General features: G+C 41.3%; 1 protein-coding gene across 30 annotated transcripts in view; it reads left to right on the top strand.

Annotated features, from left to right (window-relative positions):
• The window catches only part of TCF7L2 (transcription factor 7 like 2), a 208,549-nt gene extending 186,774 nt beyond the window's left edge, over positions 1 to 21,775 (top strand). For 3 of the 30 annotated variants that reach the window (XM_038757546.1, XM_038757544.1, XM_038757554.1), the window contains 7 exons: positions 4,076 to 4,216; positions 4,777 to 4,936; positions 5,264 to 5,383; positions 12,001 to 12,049; positions 12,655 to 12,705; positions 14,586 to 14,658; positions 19,593 to 21,775. In XM_038757546.1, the coding sequence (XP_038613474.1) occupies positions 4,076 to 4,216; positions 4,777 to 4,936; positions 5,264 to 5,383; positions 12,001 to 12,049; positions 12,655 to 12,705; positions 14,586 to 14,658; positions 19,593 to 20,034 (1,036 nt within the window). In that variant the 3' untranslated portion in view covers positions 20,035 to 21,775. Of the gene's footprint in view, positions 1 to 4,075; positions 4,217 to 4,776; positions 4,937 to 5,263; positions 5,384 to 12,000; positions 12,050 to 12,654; positions 12,706 to 13,913; positions 13,987 to 14,585; positions 14,659 to 19,592 lie in introns of all 30 variants that reach the window. The other 27 variants (XM_038757558.1, XM_038757548.1, XM_038757556.1 and 24 more) reach the window with 18 other exon arrangements.
• The last annotated feature ends 446 nt before the right edge of the window (positions 21,776 to 22,221 follow it).

Here is a 22,221-nt window from a genome sequence, read left to right as displayed (position 1 = left end):
TCTAAAGTTGAAAATTTTCATTCAAGCATGATTGTGATCATTTTTATTTGTGTTTGTTCCATTCATTCCAGAAATGGAAAGCAGTAGGTTACTGATAGGATGGGAAGCCTGCTGTAGTTTAAGAGCTGAATTATTAGTAGCTAGATTAAACCTCTTTCTCAGGTTGGGGGTACCACGGGGGTGGTGGGAGGAGGAAAGCTTATTCCCCAGGTAGGTCTTATGAAAGATACCTAGTTAAAAAGAGTATACAGCAAATTAAATACATTATTGTGGTAATGGGGTGACAGAAGTACAGGTCTATTATATTTATGGCAGTTATAGGATTGGTAGACAGCTTGGCCTGTTCCTGTATACCCTTTGATATTCATTCCATTCAGCGGCCGGGCCAGGGCTTCTCAGAATTAAGTGATGGGTCATTATACTTTAAACACCATGGAGAAGCCTAGATTGGCAATTAAACAGCACTGGCTGACACTCGTTTGTGCCACCCTGTGACCCGCTTTAGATTGAGATGTAGGAGCTCCGGGGCCCTCAGCCTGCTAAATTGGTGGAAGACGCTTTTCCTGACGAGGGTTGGCTCTGAAATCCGCCGGCTTCAAAGGGAGCAAGATCATGTATAAACCATAATGTGGGTGCACCGTGGCTCAAAAAAAATAAGCCAGGAAGAGATGAAATGTTCCAAGTGCAAGGGGAAAATGAGAGAATAATGACAAGTCTAATGCAACTCAAAGCAGGATTGTTGCAGAGGAAAATGCATCCTACTGCTTGTGCATAAAATCAAGGCAGGCAGATGACATCCAGTTAACAGAAACATGTCAACAGTGAAGTAAAGTGAGAGTGAGTAAGAGAGGAGCCCCTGAGACAGCCAGGAACAAAAATTAGTTGTCCTTAACAAGTTAAGGCTCATCATTAAATTCTGGCTCGGAGCCATAAAAACAGACAGGGGTATATAATGAGCTACTTAGAATTTTTAGAGTGTTTATTCGATTTTGTGAAATGGTGGTCCTCAGACAGGGAATTTCTTAAGCCAAGGTGGACCCTGTCTACGTTTTCTCATGGTCACATGCGGGCACATGAGCACATAAGGAGCGATATGGGTTCAGTGATGTTCATCGTCAGGCTGCCCTTAAACTTTGCTGTTTGGGACTTTTTTTTCGGCATTCCCCTCTCCTCAGGGAGTACTCGTGAGCGTGTTCATCTCACTCTAATCTTGCTATTTTCTCATTACAACCCATCCCCAACGTTTTGCTCCTCCAACTCAAATCTGCTTACTGTACCTCAGTTCTCACCTGCCTTTCTGTTGGCCCCCTGCTCACGTCACCCCTCTACCCCTCTTGCCTGAAACTCCTTCCCCTTTCATATGTGACAGAATACCATTCTCCTAGGTTCAAAACACTATTAAAATAACCTCTCCTCCAAGAGGCCTTCCCTGATTAACCCTTCATTGTCCCACCTGTTCACTCTCCCTTCTGTGTCATCTATGCATGTAGATCTGTTTCCCTTGTGCACTCCTGCTCACAGAACTTATGTACATGTCCTCATACTCTGCTGTTTCCCCTCTATAATTTATTTTAATGTCTTTCCCTGACTAGAATGTGATCTTCTTGAGGGCAGGAATTGTGTCTGCCAAATCTATTGCATATATTCTCCCAAGCACTTAACACTGTGCTCTGTACAAAGTAAGTGCCTAATAGAACCCATTGATTGACTGATATCTGGGGGTGTTGGAGGAGTAAAGTTGGGTAAAGTTGAGGGTCAGAAATCCAAAGAGAAAGCTGCCACCTTGTACCATGACCAATTGTGTGGGCACTTTGTGGGTACCTTGAATGCTTATGAGGCCCCAGTGCCCTTTTGGGGCAGCATAGTGTGCCCAGAGATCTTCAGCCTCCTAGATGGTGGCATTTTTTATTCTTATTAAGCAAGTGGCCAGTTTGGATTATGAAGAATTACATTTGAATTTTAAAATGGCCAAGAGAGATCTCATTAGTGTGGTGGAATTAGGGGCCATAAAAAACAAACATCTCCAACATAGCAAAACTAACAGATTTGGCCTATGTTCGTCAACAGTTGGCTAGGGAGAAAGAAAGGTGGCTGGGGTTTCCTTTTCTTCAATCCACTGAATAACCCCTTTTCAAACTGTGTTGGGTATTAATATTAAATTATTATACCTCTGTGTTTTTAACATTTTCTGTTGCCTCATGTTTTAAATAGCATTCATTTGTTATTCTGGCATTTAGTTAACAAAGGCATTCCTACTACTTCTAAAAAATATATGGAACCCTGTGTTAGAATAGTCAATAATTCATGACTCAGGTTGAATTTATCATCTGTGGTGCCCTTATTTATCTAATAACAGCCGCAGTATGTGCATATGACTATTAATTAGAATGATGACTTAAGGTGGGGTACCGCTTAGTAGTTGGAGGCGTTGGTTTGATTTTATGGGGGTTTTTTTTGGTAAATAAAGTAAACTTAATTTTAAATGTCTAGTTCTAATCCTGGAGGAATATATTAGTGTATTCCTCTTCCACTGTGTTTAAGGCTATCACACTTGACTGACCCCATCAGATTGGGCATAATATCCTCATTTTTCAATCAATTTTCAATCATATTTATTGAGTACTAACTCTGTGCAGAGCACTGTACTAAACACTGGAGAAAGTATCTGCAATAGTTTGTCAGTCAATCATATTTATTTAGTGCTCACTGGGTGCAGAGCACTGAACTAGGAACTTGGGAGCATACAATATAACAGACATATTCCTTGCCCACAATGAGCTTACAGTCTAGAGTTTGTAGGCATGGCCCCACTCTAAAGGAGTTTACAATCTAGTCAGGGAATGAACTAAAAAAGAAATCACAGGTAGGGGGAAGAAACAGAATTTAAAGATGTGGGCAATAACTGCTGGGGATGAGGAGGATTGGGCGAGCACTTGGTGCAGAATGTAGGGTTGACATCTGAAAGAAAAGCTTGCCAAAGCTTCAGGGAAGGCTTTCTGGAGTTGGTGTGATTTTAGGGTCACAGACAGTTTGAATCTTTGATTCTGTTTTCAGATATATTCAAGCAGTGTGTACAATACCTCTGGTCCCTGGGTCATGGCGATTTAAGTGTAGTTTTAAAATGACACAGCATCTTCCCTGAGTCTCCCTTAACTCGGTTTATCCTTGGGTCTGAGTGAAAAGCAGACACATTGATTTGAGGCCTAAGTATCTTTGAATGTTCTTTGAAATGTGGCTAAGAGCGTGACGGAGTGATAAGTGTGAAATGTAGAACTTTGAAGAGTGTGGATCCTTTTCTGATTTTCAGTGAGTTTTAAGATATAATTGGCTAGCTGAAATATTTGTATATTCAAAATATTTGAAAAGAAAAGTAATTGAAATGGCTAGACTAGAGATAGCGACTGAATTCATGTTTATTAAAGTTGTCATTTCTCTGGATATTTGCTATTTTTAGGGGAAATAAATGAAATAAATCTTCTGATGTGTACAATTGGTGGAAATTTGGGTTTCTCTACCCCTCGCCAGACACGCTTCTTCCATACCCTTGAAGCAGTACATCCCAGTCGTAAATCAACAGTCAAAATTTAATTGTGCTCCATCAGTGGAATGCAGTCTTATGAAGCTAATGGGCCATGAAAAGAGTGGGCAAAACTGTGAACTCCAGGCAGAATTTGTATTCCTGTTAACTGTCAGTGGTCAACAAATGATTTCATCACTAATTCTGGGGTTGATTTGGAGCTATGCAATTGGCTTTTTAGTTGCTACTCAAGAAATGTGGACACAGGGCATCTGGCTGGGAGCTTAAATCCCATTTTTCTACCTAAGTACATCAATTGATTTGTTCTTTGTTCAAGATGTTTAAAATCATATGGTCTCATATCAGTAACAATAATGAAGGGAAAGATTGGCTTTAATGACTTAATAAGAATCATTAAATTTTATTTATAGTTAATTAATGCTGATAGCTTTCATGTGCAATGTATAGCTTTTGTGTACTTGTTATGTGCCGTTATTTTTTTAATATGTGTACACATCCCTCCCCATTCATTCATTTTTATTCTGACGATTTACACAGCTTTCTCTCCTCTAGGTTTCCTCCCCATATGGTCCCACCACATCATACTTTACACACAACTGGAATCCCTCATCCGGCCATAGTTACACCAACAGTCAAACAAGAATCTTCCCAGAGTGATGTTGGCTCACTCCACAGCTCGTAAGTACCATCTATTTACTAATTTCACCTTAATAATCTCTGGTTGCTTTGGGAACTAACCTATGAGAGCTACTGCCAGGGTAGATTTTTGTTCTTTATGAAAGGGCTTGAAGTTAAGTTTGTGCTGTGTTCTCAGTCTTGACACGGGGATTTCATTGATCACAACTCATAGGAGTGCTTACCGCTTGTTGGGTTGGAACTGAAGTTATAAACAACTCCCTTTCCCTGTTTCCTGTGATTTGAATAGGGGATTTTATTGCAAAAGACTTAAAAAGTAGCCTGCTGGAGTATATGTTCAGCAACTACGAGTTTTTCCCTAAATTTAAATGTAAAGTGACCAGAAGAAGTCATTAATGAAATCTGTTTCCTTTTCCCGTGGTTGTTTGTTTAATTTTAAAAAATATCAAGAGGAATTTTCTCCTTGGTATCTAATCAGGGGATTGGCCTGCTACAGGGCCCTTGGGTATTGAAGGGAGGGTTGAATTTCATAACCTAGGAATCAGGCTGTGAGAATGTTCATCACTATATACGTGGTGTCTGCTTGTGCATTATACATCCAGGAAGCATCAGGACTCCAAAAAAGAAGAAGAAAAGAAGAAGCCTCATATAAAGAAACCTCTTAATGCATTCATGTTGTATATGAAGGAAATGAGAGCAAAAGTCGTAGCAGAATGCACATTGAAAGAGAGTGCAGCCATCAACCAGATCCTTGGGCGAAGGGTAGGTAAATGAGACAAATAACAGGAAAGGTGGGGAGAAGTGGAATGGAAGTCGAGAAGATTTGGCAAGGGAAATCGCCCCCACCCCTAACAACCATTACCACCATCATTTTCCCAACTTCCTCCTATCCCCAGGAAAGAAATGATAAATGACTGAACAATAGACATGATTGGCTGAATCTCAATTGAACTGTTTGGACAGAGCCCAAAATAACAGTTAAAATGTGCTGTTTGAGAATATCAGTAACAAAATCTTTTTTCCTGGATTTTAGTACTTAAAGATGACCCCTTGATTTGTTTTTCTCTTTTCCCCATCCCTCTACTCCAGTGGCATGCATTATCCAGAGAAGAGCAAGCTAAATACTATGAACTAGCAAGAAAGGAACGACAGCTTCATATGCAACTTTATCCAGGCTGGTCCGCACGGGATAACTATGTAGGTGGCTATGTAGGTGGATATTTTTTTCAGTAGTAGAGTTTGTAGAAATGTACTGTTTGTTGAAATCATTGTTATTATCATCAATCATTTGACCCACATTCAATCAATCAGTTGTATTTATTGATCCCTTACTATGTACAGAGCACTGTACTCAGCACTTGGGAGAGTACAGTACAACAGAGTTGGTAGCGCATTCCTTCTCCATAAGGAGTCTAGAAGGGGAGACAGACATTTACATAAATGAATAAATTATCGATATCTAGGTAAGTGCTGTTGGGCTGAGGGAGGGGTGAATAAAGGATGCAAATATAAGTGCCAGGGAGATTCAGAAGGGAATAGGAGAAGAAGAAGTGAGGGCTTAGTCAAGGAAGTCCTCTTGGAGGAGTTGTATTTTTAATAAGGCTTTGAAGGTAGGGAGAGTGATCCTCTGTCAGATATGAAGGGAGAAGGCATTCCAGATCAGAGGCAGGATGTGAGCAAGGGGCCGGTGCTGAGGTAGACGAGATCAAGGTTAAGTGAGCCGGTTGGCATTAGAGTAGCAAAGACTGCAGTCTGAATTGTAGTAGGAAATCAGAGATAAGGTAGGAGAGGGCAAAGTGATTGCTTTAAAGCCAATGGTAAGGAGTTTCTGATTGATATGGAGGTGGATGGGCAGCCACTGGAGCTTCTTGAGGATTGAACCATTTTGAAAAAAAAATCATCCAGGCAGCAGAGTGAAGTATGGACTGAAGTCGGGGGAGACATGAGCGGGGGCTCAACAAAGAGGCTAATGCAGTAATCAAGGCGGGATAGGATAAATGCTTGGATTTACACAATAGCAGTTTGGATGGAGAGGAACGGATGGATTTTAGTGATGTTATGAGGGTTGAATTGACAGGATTTGGTGACAGATTGAATCTGGGGGCTGAATGAGCGAGATGAGTAGAGGATAACACCAAGGTTACAGGCTTATAATAATAATGATAATGGTATTTGTTAAGCACTTACTATGAAACAGGGAGGAGAGTGAGTCTGTCTACGGTGATGGAAAAGTCAAAGGGAGGACAGGGCTTGGGTAGAAAGATGAGGAATTCTGTTTTGGACATGTTAATTTAGAGGTGTTGCTGGGACATCCAAGTAGAGGTATCCTGAAGGTAAGAGGAAATACGAGACTGCAGAGGAGAGAAATCAGGGCAGGAAGCATCCATATAGAAATGGTAGTTGAAGCCATGGGAAAGAATGAATTCTCCAGGTAGTGGGTGTAGATGGAGAAAAGAAGGGGACCCAGAGAGTTAGGGGGTAGGAGGCCGAGGAGGAGCCCACCAGAGAGACTTAGAATGAGTGGCCAGAGTGGTTGGAGGAGGCCAGAAGAGCACATTGTCAGTGATGTTCAGGTTGGGTAATGTTTCCAGAAGAATGGGGTGGTCAACATGTTGAAGGCAGCTTAGTTGTCCAGGATGATTAGGATGAAGTAGAGGCCACTGGGTTTGAGAGGGCAGTTTCAGAAGGTAGATTGGAGGTGGTCAAGGAGAGAATTGGAGACAAGGTAATGGAAGCAGCAGGTGAAGACAACTGGCTCAAATACATGCCCTTGGTTCACTACTAATGGCATTTTACAATCCCAGACTAGGTCTTATCTTTCTCTCTTGAGATGTCTCGAAAGATCCATCCTACTTTAGCACGATAGGCAGCCTTTGGAGTGGCATTCAAGAAGAGGAGGGAGGTAGAAATGCTAAGTGAACAGATATGTGTGTTTGGTCCACGTAAGAACTACCACTCACATTTAAGAAAACTGGTGTGTTACAGCCATTTCTGCTCACACAGCCTACTGGTGATATTGATAATGATGGTCAAGGGAGGAATTGGACCCTTCTTCTCCGTTCTCACCCTTAACTGGTAAAAGTAAGCAAATCCAACAAATTGTTTGTGATTTTTCAGTAAGAAATGGGAAAACAGTCTACCTTCAAAGAGGTTGGGACATTGTTGCTTGTAGTCATGGATGCTTTGCACTCATATTTACAGGACTAAATGCCCTGCCCTACTGTTACCCGAGTGGACTCTGTTCTCTTCATTGTGCACATTTCCCTTGGCATTTTGCCTGCCGGGTTTCCATTATATGTACCCTTGATTTAAAAAAAAAAAAATATATATATATATATATATATATATATTATGGCCTTGCTGTTTTTCTTTATTCTGGACATTTCCCTCCAAACCCAACCCCTTCCACTTTTCTATTCTTCTCAAAGTTTGAGAAACATCTTCCTATTACCAAGAACAATCTTTGTATTATTGCCATTGTGCATACAAATTTCAGGCCCGACATCTCTGTTGCCTTTAAAGTGGATTTTGCCATGTTTTCCGTGCATTTTTTCGGAGGTCTTATGTTTTGTGTTAGCACGATAATTTGAATTTTAGAGCATTTCTTTTCATAAAGCAATTTATTATACATCTCTTGGAAAGCTTTGGGGTTTTGCCGTTGAAGCTAATGGCATGTTTAATCCTTCGGCTCTTGTTTCCAGATTCTTTTAGACCGGTCAGTCTACACTAAATCCTGTGGAACGCTATACAGTCTCTCCTGTTTGCCTATGTACATGTCATTGTATGGAAATGGAAGATTATTTCCTGATCTCTCTATAGCCACATGCATTTCAGTGACAACACAAACGTGATAATGAAATAGATTTTCATTAGGCAGGGTGATTTTTTGTTATCTTCTTTCCTCCTGCTCATTCTCTGATGTGTAAATCCAAAATGGTACATCCAGTCCAGGGGAGGGCAGAGTAGGGGGCAAGGAGGAGGTGGGTAAGGGAAGAATTCAGTCCTGATTTACCCAGCCTTTCACTGGCTCACACACATTCATCTACATACCCTGCCCTTAGCTAGTGAGACCATAGGGTTGAGTAGCTTTCAGCACTAGTCTCTAGTCCGATTCCCCCAGGAGTTGAAGCAGGAATTAGTGCTAGGACCTGTCAAATGCTTGAAAGGGGTTTCAAGAAATGTTCATTCTCCTGATAGACTGTGTCGCTGACAGATGGGCATGTACCAGTGTCTTAAATGTTTAGGACCTTTACATTTGTCCTCAGCATGTGTGCACTGTAAAACCCTTTCTTCTAGAGCTAAAAGAAGAGGATGAGAAAGCTAATGCTTTCTCAGAGGCTTGATGCTGCCTTCCCACGTGACCCTGGGGTGGAATCTCCCAGCAGCAGGAGAGAGCTCAATAGCCTTGGATCATGCAGGCATATCACCTTCAGGGCTTCTTTCTTTCTCTCCCCTCTCAACTCCAGTCAAGAGTTCTTGGAGTTTACTTCATTCCTCAGCCTCCTTCGGACACCATCCTCTTTGAGCAATCTAGAATGAAGACATGGTGGGGAATCCATGCCGGACTGTACATAGCTCACCCCAAACTGGCATGATCAGAAATGGCCTTAAAGGTTTGGGGGCTTGACCTCCTTAATTCTCCTTCATCTTTTGCTTTGTTGTTCCCATAGGCTGGTCTCTCAGCACCTTTGCATGCAACACGTTGCATATTATCTTCAATGCACAGTCCTACATCTGATCATAAACTACTTCTGTGTCATTACCCGGGTTCCAGTTAACCTAAAAGATCCTGCTGGTAGGATGTGCCATAACACCAGCTCAATTTCACACCATAAATAAAATTGCTGGAGGTTGATAGGATAGGAGGGAAGGAAAAGGTCCTGGAGAAAATTTAGTCAGAAAGGAGGATTTCTTATCTCCTCCCTTTCCCAACTCCCCCACCACAGCAAAAACAACACACTCTCTCTCTCTGTCCCTCCCTCTCTCTCTCTCTGTCTCCCCCTCCCTCTCTCTGTCTCCCTCTCCCTCTCCTCCCCCCACCAACCTCTCTCTCTCTCATCTGATCCCTGGGCTCACAAAAAGTCTCCAGACCTTTTGCCTCCTCTTTCCCCTGCACCCCTTCTCATCATTGCTCTTTCTCATTAGTGTCCGGGGGTGCTGCCCTAACTCCTGCTTTCCTTAAGCCTTGTGATAGAATCCATGATAGATAATCAGTGGAATTGGTGACAGTAGTATTGGATAGATCATAACAGGAGAGTTAGGAAGTTTTCTGCTGACCACATGTGTTTCTTGACATGAAATCGGACTCAGTGTGAACACCTCAATGCATTTTCTCTGTAAAGCAGGGCTCTCTAAGAACACAGCTCGTGCATTATAGGAATACTTACTGGACCTGTTTTCTGTATGGACCCAATCAACTACTGTCCCAGAAACTAGACAATGGGTACTTAAAAGTGGCAAGGTTTGGTTCTTGAGAGACCCAGAGTTGAGAATGCCAACAAAGATGTTTCTTCAAATTATTTTGTCCACAAGGCCTTTGTGGATCAGGGCTTTGTCTCCAAGTAGGAGATTTTGAAGGGTCAACCAGTAATTTGTAGAGGACCAGAATTCTCTTCACTCAGTAGGACTAATCTGATGTTAGTTTGCCTTTCCATGGTCATAGAGAGTGACACCTTGAGGTATTAGCATGCTGTGTATAGTAGAGTGTTTTCCTACCAAGGGCTTTTCTCCTTCTCTCAAGCCTGTCAGGAACAATTTTTGTCTTTTGACTTTGGAAGATGACTGAAGGTGAGCAGCTGCTTTTCTGCCTGCATTTCCCTTTCCAGATGCCAAGGGATGTGGAATCTGAAGAAAAGGAGCCGGTAAAAAGGGAAAAACATTGGTATTCAGATTGAAATTTTTTCTGTAAGGTCTGTGGGCCAGGGAGCAAAGGGAAATAAGAAGAAAAAGAAACAGTACATCAGGCTCAGATCTATAGCTCTGTCAACTATATATATGTAGATGTGTATATATATATATATATATATATATATACACACATATATATAGTTGACAGAGCTATGGATTTTAATCTGTCCTGAATCTATTTAGCAGAAATTGGAGGAGATTTTGGATTTCTTCTTTTCTCTGACCCAGTCAGAGGATGAGTGATCTCTTATCCGTCAATGTCTTAGAAACCTTGGCACCCCTTTTTTTGTTTTAGTCTTCTTGAAATAGTATATTTGCTAAGCCACCCACATATTCAGAAGGCCATTAAACATCATCCCTAGACAATTTAGACTATTCAGGGGTGTGTTGGGCTGGTGGTTGGGGGTGGGGGAGGTAATATTTCAAGCAGTGAGGAAAGTCAGAATGTTGAAAGAATGCCCAAAGGTCCTTATGTCATATTGGACCTGAAGGCCCTAGAAGAAGCTACAGTGTTCCCAGCTGCTTCAGAGCTTTACTCCAACCTCCAGAACATTTTACCTAAACAACACTCTACTTGTCCGGCTCACTCAACTGCATGGTGGAGAGTTTCTTTCAGAGCAGACAGACCGAGTAGGAGGAACGAAGCATAGGTGCCAGGAGTTCTGCATGATTTTGCAATTCAGCTTCAAAAAGGGCATTCACCTTTTTGCTCTGCACATTTCAAGAAGTATAAACAGTTTAACATAAGCTTAGAACCCAAGCCCAAAATAAACCTTGTAAGTGGGCTTTGGCCAAATTTACTGAAAGAAGAGGGCTCATATCTAGGGAAAGTTGGCCCAGTTCCCCGCCGTCTAGCCACCCCTTTCTATATGAGGTCTTATCTTGACATCCTTCTTTCTGTTCCCTCAAGCTAACATCTTGCTTATGTACGTCGATACCGATATCTCTTATGCTAGGTTTTCCGAGACAGAAACATCGGCCTCCTTAAGCCTTTGTTTTCCCATCTGGGAACTCAGAGAAATACAGATGATTTTAATACTATTTTATCTAGCCAGAGTCTCCTTTCATTTTGAGCAGAGGCTAAGAGGGAGCAACTCTAAGTTCTCCAGTGGATACAGAGATCGGCACTGGGGCTGGGTGGGATCGGGGTTTGTAGAGCCCAGAATCCTCCTGCTTATTTTTAAGCAGCGTCCATAGAAAAACAGAGGTAAGTTTGATCTTCAGTTTTAGGAGGGAAAGGAACATTCCCAAATACCTTTGTCTCCAATTGGGACAATTTGAAGGATCAAGCAGTATTTATAGGGGACCAGAATTATCTTCACTCAGTAGAACTGAACTGGGGTTTGTTTGCCTTTCCATGGTCATAGAGTGGGTGACCTTGAGGTATTAACATGTTGTATGGAGTAGAGTGTTTTCCTACCCAGGTCTTTTCTCCTCTAAAAAGTTATTAGATGTGATTCTAAGTGTCTTGGCTCTCTCCTTTAACTAAAATTAACAGAAGTGCTTTTTCATCTCCAATGATGGATTCGCGTTCTTCCTTTCGAATTTGACTTTGAACCTCTTACTACTTCCAGGCTGTGACAGTTGTAGTTTCAGCTTGGCCAGGCGTGGAAATAGCTTATAGAGAGGGTTTAAATGAACAGCAGAAATATCTTTCAATTCTTTCTCAGCCTGGGACCCGGAAATGCCTTTCCAAACCACCATTCCTTCGTCCACCATATACCACCTTTTATTGTTCATTCTCCTGGCAGGAGTGCCTAGTGGATCCCTAATAAATAATAAACAACAAGAAGCCTCTGGACTGATAGCAACAATCCATTTATTGTTCGTCACCTCCTCCTTTTCAGATAAGCAATAAGCAAGCTTGGCCCACAGTATTTCTGGAAGTAATGCTCTCATATTTCATATATTTCACATAGGGGAAGAAGAAGAAGAGGAAAAGGGACAAGCAGCCAGGAGAGACAAATGGTAAGTAAGTTAGTTCATAGCAAATAAATCTTGGACACCACCCTAGAGTATATCTGTTTTGGATCTTGGGGGAGGCAAAAGGAATCAAGGGCTGGGCTTTGGGTAACCCATCCTAGCTAGTCTTTTCGTTAGTTGATTTTTAATTGCTTTATGACTGGCCTTTAAAAGCTAGTAACTTTCATTGTTGCATGAAAAGCACATTGTAATACTAGTGGAATGTGTTTAAAAATAATTGTGAAGCCATTAAGTACAGAGAAGTAGGCATGCCTATGCCACCGTTTATAAAACATCTGCTTAGTTTTCTAAGGGTGTGTGTGTGTGTGTGTGTGTGTGTGTGTGCGCGTGCGTTTCTGTGTGTGTGTAGGGGTGGGTGTGTATGACCAGTCAGCATGTCTTGTGTGTGTGATTCTAATTTGGGCTGTTCTTATTTGTTCTGATGCATGCCTTTACAGTGGTAAATTGTGCCCATTTTAAATTAAGGAGGTTTGTCATTTTCTAGAGGAAATTAGAAATACTGCATAGGCAATCTCAGAGCCCATTTGAAGAAGCCCAGACTTTAAACAAATATTTTTGAAGACTTTGTATAATTTGTTCTTTTTTTTCAGAACACAGCGAATGTTTCCTAAATCCTTGCCTTTCACTTCCTCCGATTACAGGTGCTAATGTCATTTTGAGTAATTACAATAGTTGATAAACTGCTTTTTAATTTTTCTTGCCATTATAGTTTTATTAACATTGAACACGTATGACATTCTTTAAAATGACCATCCACATGTTTTTATATGTTTGGTAGCTTTTTTCTTTTTTAAAAAATTTTGTTTAACTTTGATTTTGTTTTTTTCATAACAGTTGTTGTTAAACAGTGATGAAAGTGATTCAGAATTGAACTAACTGTGCAATTGAATATGCAGTATTTCTTTAAAGAGACTGGTAAAGAATGGAAGGAATTCAATAATAAACCTCCTTAATCTAATGGCATTTTTCGTTGCACCCACTAAGTTTTCTCATGCAAGCATGCATATGCAGTATGGCTTTTTTTCTTTAGTTTCATTATTTTTATTTTCATTTTTCTCCTTTTGCTTTCCCGCTCAGCCAATAAATTGCAGTCCACTAGTTTTTACTGACTCAATGCCTGCTTCATGCTGCTATCAGTTTCTGGCTGAACTAATGTGTCCATTCTGCATTCTGCTTATTCTTATCCATTCTTATCTTAACATTAAAGAAAACAGAAAAAAAGGAAAAAAAGAAAAAAAAGTTGAATGTTCCAAAAGCTGCAATATCCCAAAATATACAATATTCTTTCCTTTTTTTTTTCTTTCTTATTTTATTCCTTTCTGGTTTGTTTGTTTGTCTCCAAACTATTAAACTGTTTAAACTGGAAGAGAAAAGCATGTTAAGGATCTCACTTCCTTCCTCCGCTTTCTTTTCTTCTTTAAAAAAAAATAATCAAAAAATAACAAGGAACACCAACCCAAACAATTCTTCGAAGGAAATTTAGCCATGTGACTTCCCAGTATCTGTTTGGTCCAATCCGAGAGACAGTCCTTGAGAAAGGGATACTGCAGCTTTATTTGCAACAGCTAATTTCACAAGTTGACTAAAGAATGTGATTTTCACTTTTTTAAAAAAAAACTTTTAAAAATCAAAAGTCAATATTTTGCAATTGGTAACTGGGTCATTGATTTATTCCCTTTTTTATTTTTATTTTTTTCTTATTTTGATCTTTCTCTTTTTCCCCCTTTTTCTCTTCCTCCTTCCTTCCCTCCCTCCCTCCCTCCCTCCCTCTCTCTCTCTCTCTCTCTCTCTCTTCCCCCCTCTCCTTTCTTTTTCTCTCTCTGCTCGCTTCTTTCTTGAACTCATTCAGACCTGAGCGCTCCTAAGAAATGCCGAGCGCGCTTTGGCCTTGATCAACAGAATAACTGGTGCGGCCCCTGCAGGTGTGTATAGTTTTCCCAGACTCGCTATGGCTGGTTTGCAGCTGGTTTATTTGGTACTTTCCCCTTTTCTGCCCTGTTGCTTTGTAGCTCTGTGTTGTGATCTTAGCAGACACAAGGGAGTGGGGCACTGCCACACATGATCGTCTCTGTGAGGGATTTTGCTTTTTCTTCTTGCTGCTGCTAGCCAAATGCCACTGTAAAACAACAGCATCAGCCGTCACTCTATCTGGTCATTGACAGCAAATACAAGTCTCTCCCTCTCTCAAGGATGTTTCCTTCCATCTAAATGTCTCCGACACCCTTCAGTACTACAGCCAAGAATGTTGTTCAGTGTTCAGTGGTTTGGATGTTAGCACTGGCCTAAGTGGAACAAATAATGTCACATTTCTTTCTCTCTCTCTTTCCTTCCCTCTGTCGTTCCTTTTTTTTTTTCCTTAGATTCACCAAAGTCTCTTTCCTTTTGTGTCCTTGGTGAGGGGAGATTACCAAATAAAACTGAGGTGATTTAAAACAAATAGCTATAGTAGCTAAGATTTCACATCCAAATGAGCACTGTCCACCATTGTATTGTATTTTTTGTGTTTACCTTATGCTAACAGATGCAAATACTCCAAAGAAGTGTCGGGCATTGTTCGGGCTTGACCGACAGACTTTATGGTGCAAACCGTGCAGGTATACTACTACCGTTAGGCTTTGGGGAAATCAAAACATTCTGTTCTTCTAGTTAGTATGATTTGTTTTATCCTTTCCCACCTACTCCCCTGACTACCACTAGCATCAACGGCTAATAATCCTTATCCTGGAAATTCCTTGCTAATTTAATTCCGTTTCCTTTCTCCTCCCCTCCCCCCACCCTCTCTCTCTCTCTCTCTCTGTCTCTCTCTCTGTCTCTCTCTTAACTACAACATCTCCCTGGTGGTAAAACTGGGAACAATCAAACCTTGAGGTGCACAAATCAGCATCTGTACTTTCACTCTTAGAGAGCTGGCGTGTTTCAGGTGACCCTAGCCCTTGAATGCTTAGAGTGGATGTATACTGGATGTACATATCCAGTTTCCACCAGTTAAAACGATTCAAGGATCTACAGCAGTGGTATTCCATCCTGACAGTAGCTACCAAGAGTCAATGTTAGCAGCTCATTGTGCATCCATCCAATTGACCATCTGGTAAAGTGGTGGGCACTGAGTCAACATGTGCTTTTGGAAATGGTTTTTCATAAAAATATATACACTTTTCATAAAGATGAATAAATACACTTAGCTGATGATGCTTTATGGAGCCGATAAGAAGTGGTGAATGGAATAGTACACCCCAGCTAAGGAGCTGTAAATCCTTTGAGTAACAGGAAAAAAAAAATGTTCTGTCAGTAGGCCTGCAGGATAATTGTTGGTGCTTCAAGGAAGCCTATAACACAAAAGAATCCAAATGAAAAGCCCCTGTTTCTACTGCAGGTTTAAATCAAACCTGTAATGCCACAGTTCACTCAGTAGGTACTTCTTTCTTGGTGGAGGGATACCAACTAGTTCTCTTGTCTCATTCCTTTTCCTTAATGACCACATTTGGTTAAATTTGTTGTTTCTTTATTCTGATACAAGCAGTCTTTGAATTTGGAATATTATGATGGTAGGTATTTCAACCCCCAAACACTCTTCTCTGTATGTAGTGCTTCCTGTGTCACCTTTCCTTCTTGTTCATGCCCTTGCCATGTGCTTCATGTTGTTTAGATTCTAGACCAGATGTTCATCACATTATGTGCATGCCCACAATTCCCTGTTTTCTCTGGTACTAGTACAAACAGATTGAAAAAGTACTGTATGTTGAAATGTCAGACAGGCAAGGGGAAAGTGTAGTTACAGATCCAGACCTCCAAAGATGGCAATTGGCTCATTTGATGCATTAACCAGCGCTTAGTATGGTGCCCAGTGCTTAGTACAATGCCTGGAACATAGTAAGCACTTAACAAATACCTTAAAAAAAAAAGAATAAGATGCTCAAAAATTAGCATTGATTGAGAGGGTGCATGCTCGGTGCAGAGCACCATGAGTGAGCAGCAGACACAACCGTGCGGGAAGTCAGGGTCAGTGTAAGTGGTAAAAAATATGTAGACAACCACCCTTTCAAATGGGTAGAGTGCCCCAGAAAAGCTGGTAATCACTTTCCCCTCCGAAGTGCTAAGCATCTCACTCTGAGGATAGCCAAGGACCTAAGATAAGCAGGTTGTTTAATTTGAAATAACCATGTCAATAGATGCCGTATCTGCCCTAAAGATAACATATCTAATTAGTATTAAACTCAATATGCCGAGTGGGTAGACATCTAGAATGGCAACCTGTTTTGTGGCCTCTCACTTTTTGCCGTTTAAGTTTGCCGATGAAAGGGACTTTTGATTAGCAAAGAGACCTCTTATTTGATCTAGAGGATTACCAGTGTTGTTAATAACACTATTGTGTGGAGGGAAAAAATAGAAAAGGAAAGAAAAAAAAGTTTAGGGGGGAGTTTGGGTGTATTCCTTTTCATTCAGAAACTGTTGCTGCAAGATAGATTTGGCACCTGTTCATGCATTTACTTATACATGGCAGGGGTCAACCCCATTCAAAGGTAGATTTTTGCAGCAAACTTTAAATGGCTTGATGTACTTAAAAGTGCTCCAGGCCTTACCGATTAGGCTCGTTGAAATAATCTTTTCCATTCCGATTCCAACTGTCGGAGCTTGATGTTTTCAAATTGTGGTTTTCTGGAGTGAAGATGTGAGGGTTAGGGCTAGGGTCAGGCTGTAAAGACAGAGACTCTGCCATCGCAATAGAAATAGAGAGAAGCCCTTCGTCATAGGAAACGAGAACCCAGCAATCCCTCTTCATTATTCACGGCTTTCATTTCTAGCAACAGCAGTGTCATCAGTTTTCAGGCTGTCATTATCATCTGTTAGAGGGCAGGATTCCATCACCCCCAAAGAGTTTATCAGAATGAGCAGTATATTTTACCACGGAGGGTTAGCATTCCAAAGATATGATCAGCAACAGCCTTTAAACTACTTTAACTCTCCATAGCTCTTCTGAAGGCCAGGGAGAGTGTGCAAACCAATACACACAGGAAATGCATGCTTGGAGTCTGGGGAGCAGGCAAAGGGGCAACACTAAGTGATGGTTCTCCATTTTGGGGAAATGTATCTATATTCCTGTATTCTGCCAAAAGTAGGGGCTGGCTGCCAGCTGAACCAATTGGACCAAATCAAGTTCCCTTAAGAAACGAAACCTGTTGGAAAGCTGCATTGGTTTCCTGAGAAGAGAACTGAGGCTCAGAGACACAAAGTCATTCCAGCTGCCTTCAATTTAATCATCTTCTAGAAATGGCCCTCTGTCATTCCTTGGGCTCAAAGTTCAGTTTTTCAATTCCCATTCTGCCACAAGCTGCCCAGTTTCCCTCTAGAAGGAGAAAAGACTTTTGAGGGGAAAATATTTTAACAAATTCCAGCAAAGTGGAACTCTTAGCCTACAAATGTGGGTTTCCAATTACATTTTCTGTTTGGGACCCCCAAGCAAGGTTCTGTTTCGAGCCCACCAAGTTGATTTTTTTTCTCCCATCTTTTAACTTCGCTCTAATATAGCATGGTATGCTGCCTGACGTTACTCACCTGTTCTCCTCTTTCTCAGCCTTTCTCATGTTTTCATCCTATTTCTTTCTGTCTTTTTTCCTCCTTCTCTCCATAAATACATAAAATGCATGACCATCTTAGTTTTTATCATGTTTCAAATCTGCAGGCTAAGGTGGTTTAAAACTCTAAGAGCCTAACCATATATCTTACTGTCTGGGACTTGAGCAGAACTCAGCCTAGTGTCTATCTCCGAACCGTGGAGCTTTCCAGAAATTAGGATGAGGGCAAACTTCCAGCCACTGATGTGCGGAGTACCCTGAGGACTGATGCAGTCGGTTTCCTTGAGGCAGCAAAAGGCCCTGAAGCAGGATTCCTTCTCTCACCCACCCCTCACCTCTCACCCTTCACCCTTCTGTCCCCTCCCATTTGCCTCAGGCCCCATGAGCCTCACCCAGAGCTCATGATAAGAGTTCCCAGATGAAGTGGGAAGTTAATCCCGTCCGATTCAAGAAGCCGTTAACCTTGTGCGGCAGCAGCTGCCCAAACCTGGTACTGTCTCTACGTTGCCATAGGTAGAAAGAAACTGCTCAGTAGTATTTCAGTGGGAGGTTTACCGAATTGGTTTCTGATGCCAGGAGGTTCTAGGTGAACTTTGACTAATGAACCCCAGTGAATTCAGTGGCACTGAAGCACTTTCAGGATCCAGCTGTTTGATGATGAGATCCCTTTTCCACCATATCTTATTTGACCAAATCTGTAATGAAGGGTGAGATGTATTCAGTCACATACCTGATTTCTTTGTTCAGTTGCTAACTTTGTCCTTCACAAGACAAGGAGAGGTTCTGAAATATCACTTCTGTTTCTAAGTGGATACTGGTAAGGGGAAATTCAATTTTTGTTTGCAAGTTGATCTTTCTGACAACACTCGGTGGAAACAAAAATCCATGGTGATCACTCATCTGCGGACTTTCCTTTTTAATTATTGTTACTATTATTACTACTATTATCGTTTTCTGTTGTGACCTCACTGAGACTTGATTCCCGCCTCGCCATTTATGTGAAAGGCTGTATATCAAGAGATCATCACATCCGTAAATGATAATCTCCCTCTCCTCTTCTCCCCACTCCACTTGGCATCCCCACCGGTGGCGGGGGTGGGAGGGGGCGGGGAAATCAAGTTTTAAACTTAATTTAATCCACAACCTGCAGGCCATAAAACCAGTTATTCTCGTTACTTTGGATCATTTTCTGTTTATCTCCTTCTTTGCTTTTTTTTATCTTATTCTACCTGTTTTGTTTTATTTCTCCTCTCACCTGACTCTGACCTCTCTTGATTTGGTGCGGTTCTTAACAGACAGAGCCTGAAATACAATTTCAGCTCCGGCAGCTTCGTGTCGATGGTGTTCTAAAGCCTTTAAGTCTCTCACTAAAGCAACCTTCAGCTGTTTGGGCTACACAGTCAGCATTTTCAAAGTTTGATATTGATAAGAGGCACCTAGGGAAGGTCCTTTTGAAAGGCTGAAGGGGGAAATGGAGAAGGGGTTGATGGGGCGGAGGGTGGAGAAGACAAAGCTGAAAAGCCCAGTGGAGTTAGGTTAGCGATTCAATTCTAGTGACCCTGAAATCCAACTGGGAAAAATTTCAGGTCTGAGAACAGGTTCCACATCACACGGTGACTTTAAAAAGAGTGCACTGAGGAACCTTTATTTGGGCCTGTGGGGTGGCGGGGGATAGTGGCTGCGTGTCTCCCCTTCTTATTGGAAGCATCAGAGTTAGAGGTGAGGGGGGCAAAGGGTCGGGGGGCTGGGGGAACAAGGAGGGGCGGGGAGGGCTTTGCAGTTTAGCTTATGTCCACACCCAGCAAAAAGTTAAATGTTCTCCAAGTTCTGGGTGTCGGTATGACGTGCGCAGGGCCTTAGCTAGAGGACATCGGCTCGGCTCCTTGCAGTAGATAACTTTCTCCATTCGCGTCTTTGCCCTTTATTCACAGATAACTCTCTCCCCCTGTTTCTAGGAGAAAAAAAAAGTGCGTTCGCTACATACAAGGTGAAGGCAGCTGCCTCAGCCCACCCTCTTCAGATGGAAGCTTACTAGACTCTCCTCCTTCTTCTCCTAACATGCTAGGCTCCCCTTCCAGAGACTCAAAACCACAGACTGAACAAACACAACCTCTCTCGCTCACATTGAAACCCGACCCCCTGCCACACCTCTCGATGATGGCTCAGCCATCCCCTCTAATCTTGACCCAAAGCACCAACGGCAAGCCCAGCGCCCTGTCTGCCACCCACTGTCCGAACGGAGCCCTGGACCCACAGCCCGCCACTTTTCAGCCGCCGGCCGCCCCCCCACCGCCGCTCGCTCAGCCGTCGACGTCCTCTTTACATTCCCACAGTTCCCTGGCCGGGGCCCAGGCCCAACCCCAGCCCCTCTCCCTTGTAACCAAGTCTTTAGAATAGCTTTAGCCTCTCTAGCCCTGGATGCGGTTTCCTCTCCCACCCCCCTCCGCCTCCCTGACCCCCTCTTTTAGTTTTGTTTTCAGTTTTGAGGATTCGTTATTCCGTTTTGTTTTCCTGTCGGTTTTAATTTTGTGCCACATGGCTACATTAGTTGATGTTTATCGAGTTCATTGGTCAATATTTGACCCGTTCTTATTTCAATTTCTCCTTTTAAATATGTAGATGAGAGAGAACCTCATGATTCTGCCAAAATTTTTATCAACAGCTGTTTAAAGTCTTTGTAGCGTTTAAAAAATATATATATATACATAACTGTTATGTAGTTCTGATAGCTTAGTTTTAAAGACTGATTTAAACAAAGAAGCAATTTTGAAGCAGCCCTTGAAGAAGGCGTTGGTTCTTTATTATTTGTATTAAATACGAGCTTGCGAACCAATCATTTTACATCTGGTTTTTAAACCATAAGGGCACAGTGAATGCAGTGTGCCATTACCTTTTTCCTTGTGTGAAACAACTTTTATTGTGATGTTACTTGTTATTGTTTAAATGTACAGAAACAAAGGGTTAAAAATGTGTTAATATACCTTGTTCCATGGTGTTGTTCTTTTTAGGGGAGGGGGTGCTACTCAACAATTAAAAGTATCACAACGCTATTGGACCAGTAGTATTTATTGCTTTAGAGATTGCTTGTTGTATCTGTATGTTGTCCCTTTTAAAATGTTTTCTTTTTTCTTGAAACATTGTATAAAGTTTTTTTCCCCCTTAGTGTAAGCATCTTATATATAACTACTCATTTGTACAAGGTTTTTAAGTTTATATAAAAATGTGTATATATATATTTTTTTGTTGGTTATGTTTTGATTTTTTTTGTTGTTTGGGGTTTTTTTTGTGGTTATTTTTGCTGTATGAAACACAGGTGCCACCAAATGGACATTGTAGATGCATTAAAGGATCAATAGTGTAAAAAGAAAACCAATTGCTTTAAAAGCCATTACATTAAATAAGACTTGAAAATTAGCAAGGGAATTTTAGCAAAGCTGTTTGGAAAGCAGCTGAAGCATCGGTGACTTCCAGTAGGACCTGCAGTTAAATCCCCTGCGACATTAGGACTGTGGATGGACTGTGTACAAATTTTTATGTGCCAAAATTCTCAGTGAATTTAACTTTCTCCCAATTTTTAATGCTGTAATTTTTGTTCATCCTGTTTTGCTGTGATGTTACATAGGTAGATATGTATGTAGTTTTTAATGTCACCTATAACAAGACGTGTTTGGTAGCAGATTGTCCGGAAAGCATTTAAAATGAAGAGGTATGAAGCCTTAAGGGCCAAATTCTGTATAATAAATTACTCATAAAGGAAAAACAGACTGCCACTTTTATGTACCCGTACTACATACAGGTAGGTAGCAAACTTAAAAAAAGGCATGTTGATGTTGCAAAATCGCTGTATAAAGCTGAAAATTGTTCATCTGTTCATTCAGTGCCATTGTAGTTGACATGACGCGATTGTAAAACTGTCTCAGATTTTTCTCTGGTTTATTAAGATGCTAACTATAACATTTTTTGTGAATACTTTGAATGTTTCCTAACAGTTGTGATGTTACTGTTCCGTTTTATGCTCTTATTCTGATTTTCATTTTCAATGGTTTTGGAGCCATTTTTGTAATGAATAAATGTTCATGCTGTACAGTATCTGTAGCATGCAGTTCTGGATTAATAAAAGCAACTTAGTATGTGCAGATAATGGCTTGCTGCCTGTTTCTGTTGATTGCATTTTCTCTTAGGGAAAATCAGATCCACTCTAAGTAGACAAGAGTTGAGCTCCCAAACCTTTTTCGGTGTTCAAGTGGATATTCTGGAAACTCAAGAACTGGCCAAGAAAGAGCTCTCTTGGGTAGAGTTTTCATGTCATGTATCACAAGGCATGTTGAGTAGCTCCCCTCAGATATAACCCTGACTTCACATCTTTGACCCAGGCTGGAATTCACTTTGCCCTGTCTTTTACAATGCCTGGTTTCTACAAAGGTTGCTACCTTGTAGGAAACAATTGTCTCATTTCAGTGGATTCTGCGTAAGTAGCTTTTTGCTGGTCTTAGTCAAACTTGGGCTATATAATTAGATCATATGCCATTTTCATGGCTGTAAAAATGCAGAATTGTTGTCATGGGACATCTTGCTGAGAGAATT

Source organism: Tachyglossus aculeatus, chromosome 16 (assembly GCF_015852505.1).
Source record: "Tachyglossus aculeatus isolate mTacAcu1 chromosome 16, mTacAcu1.pri, whole genome shotgun sequence".
Taxonomy (NCBI): Eukaryota; Metazoa; Chordata; class Mammalia; order Monotremata; family Tachyglossidae; genus Tachyglossus; species Tachyglossus aculeatus.
This window is presented reverse-complemented; position numbering and strand designations above follow the sequence as displayed.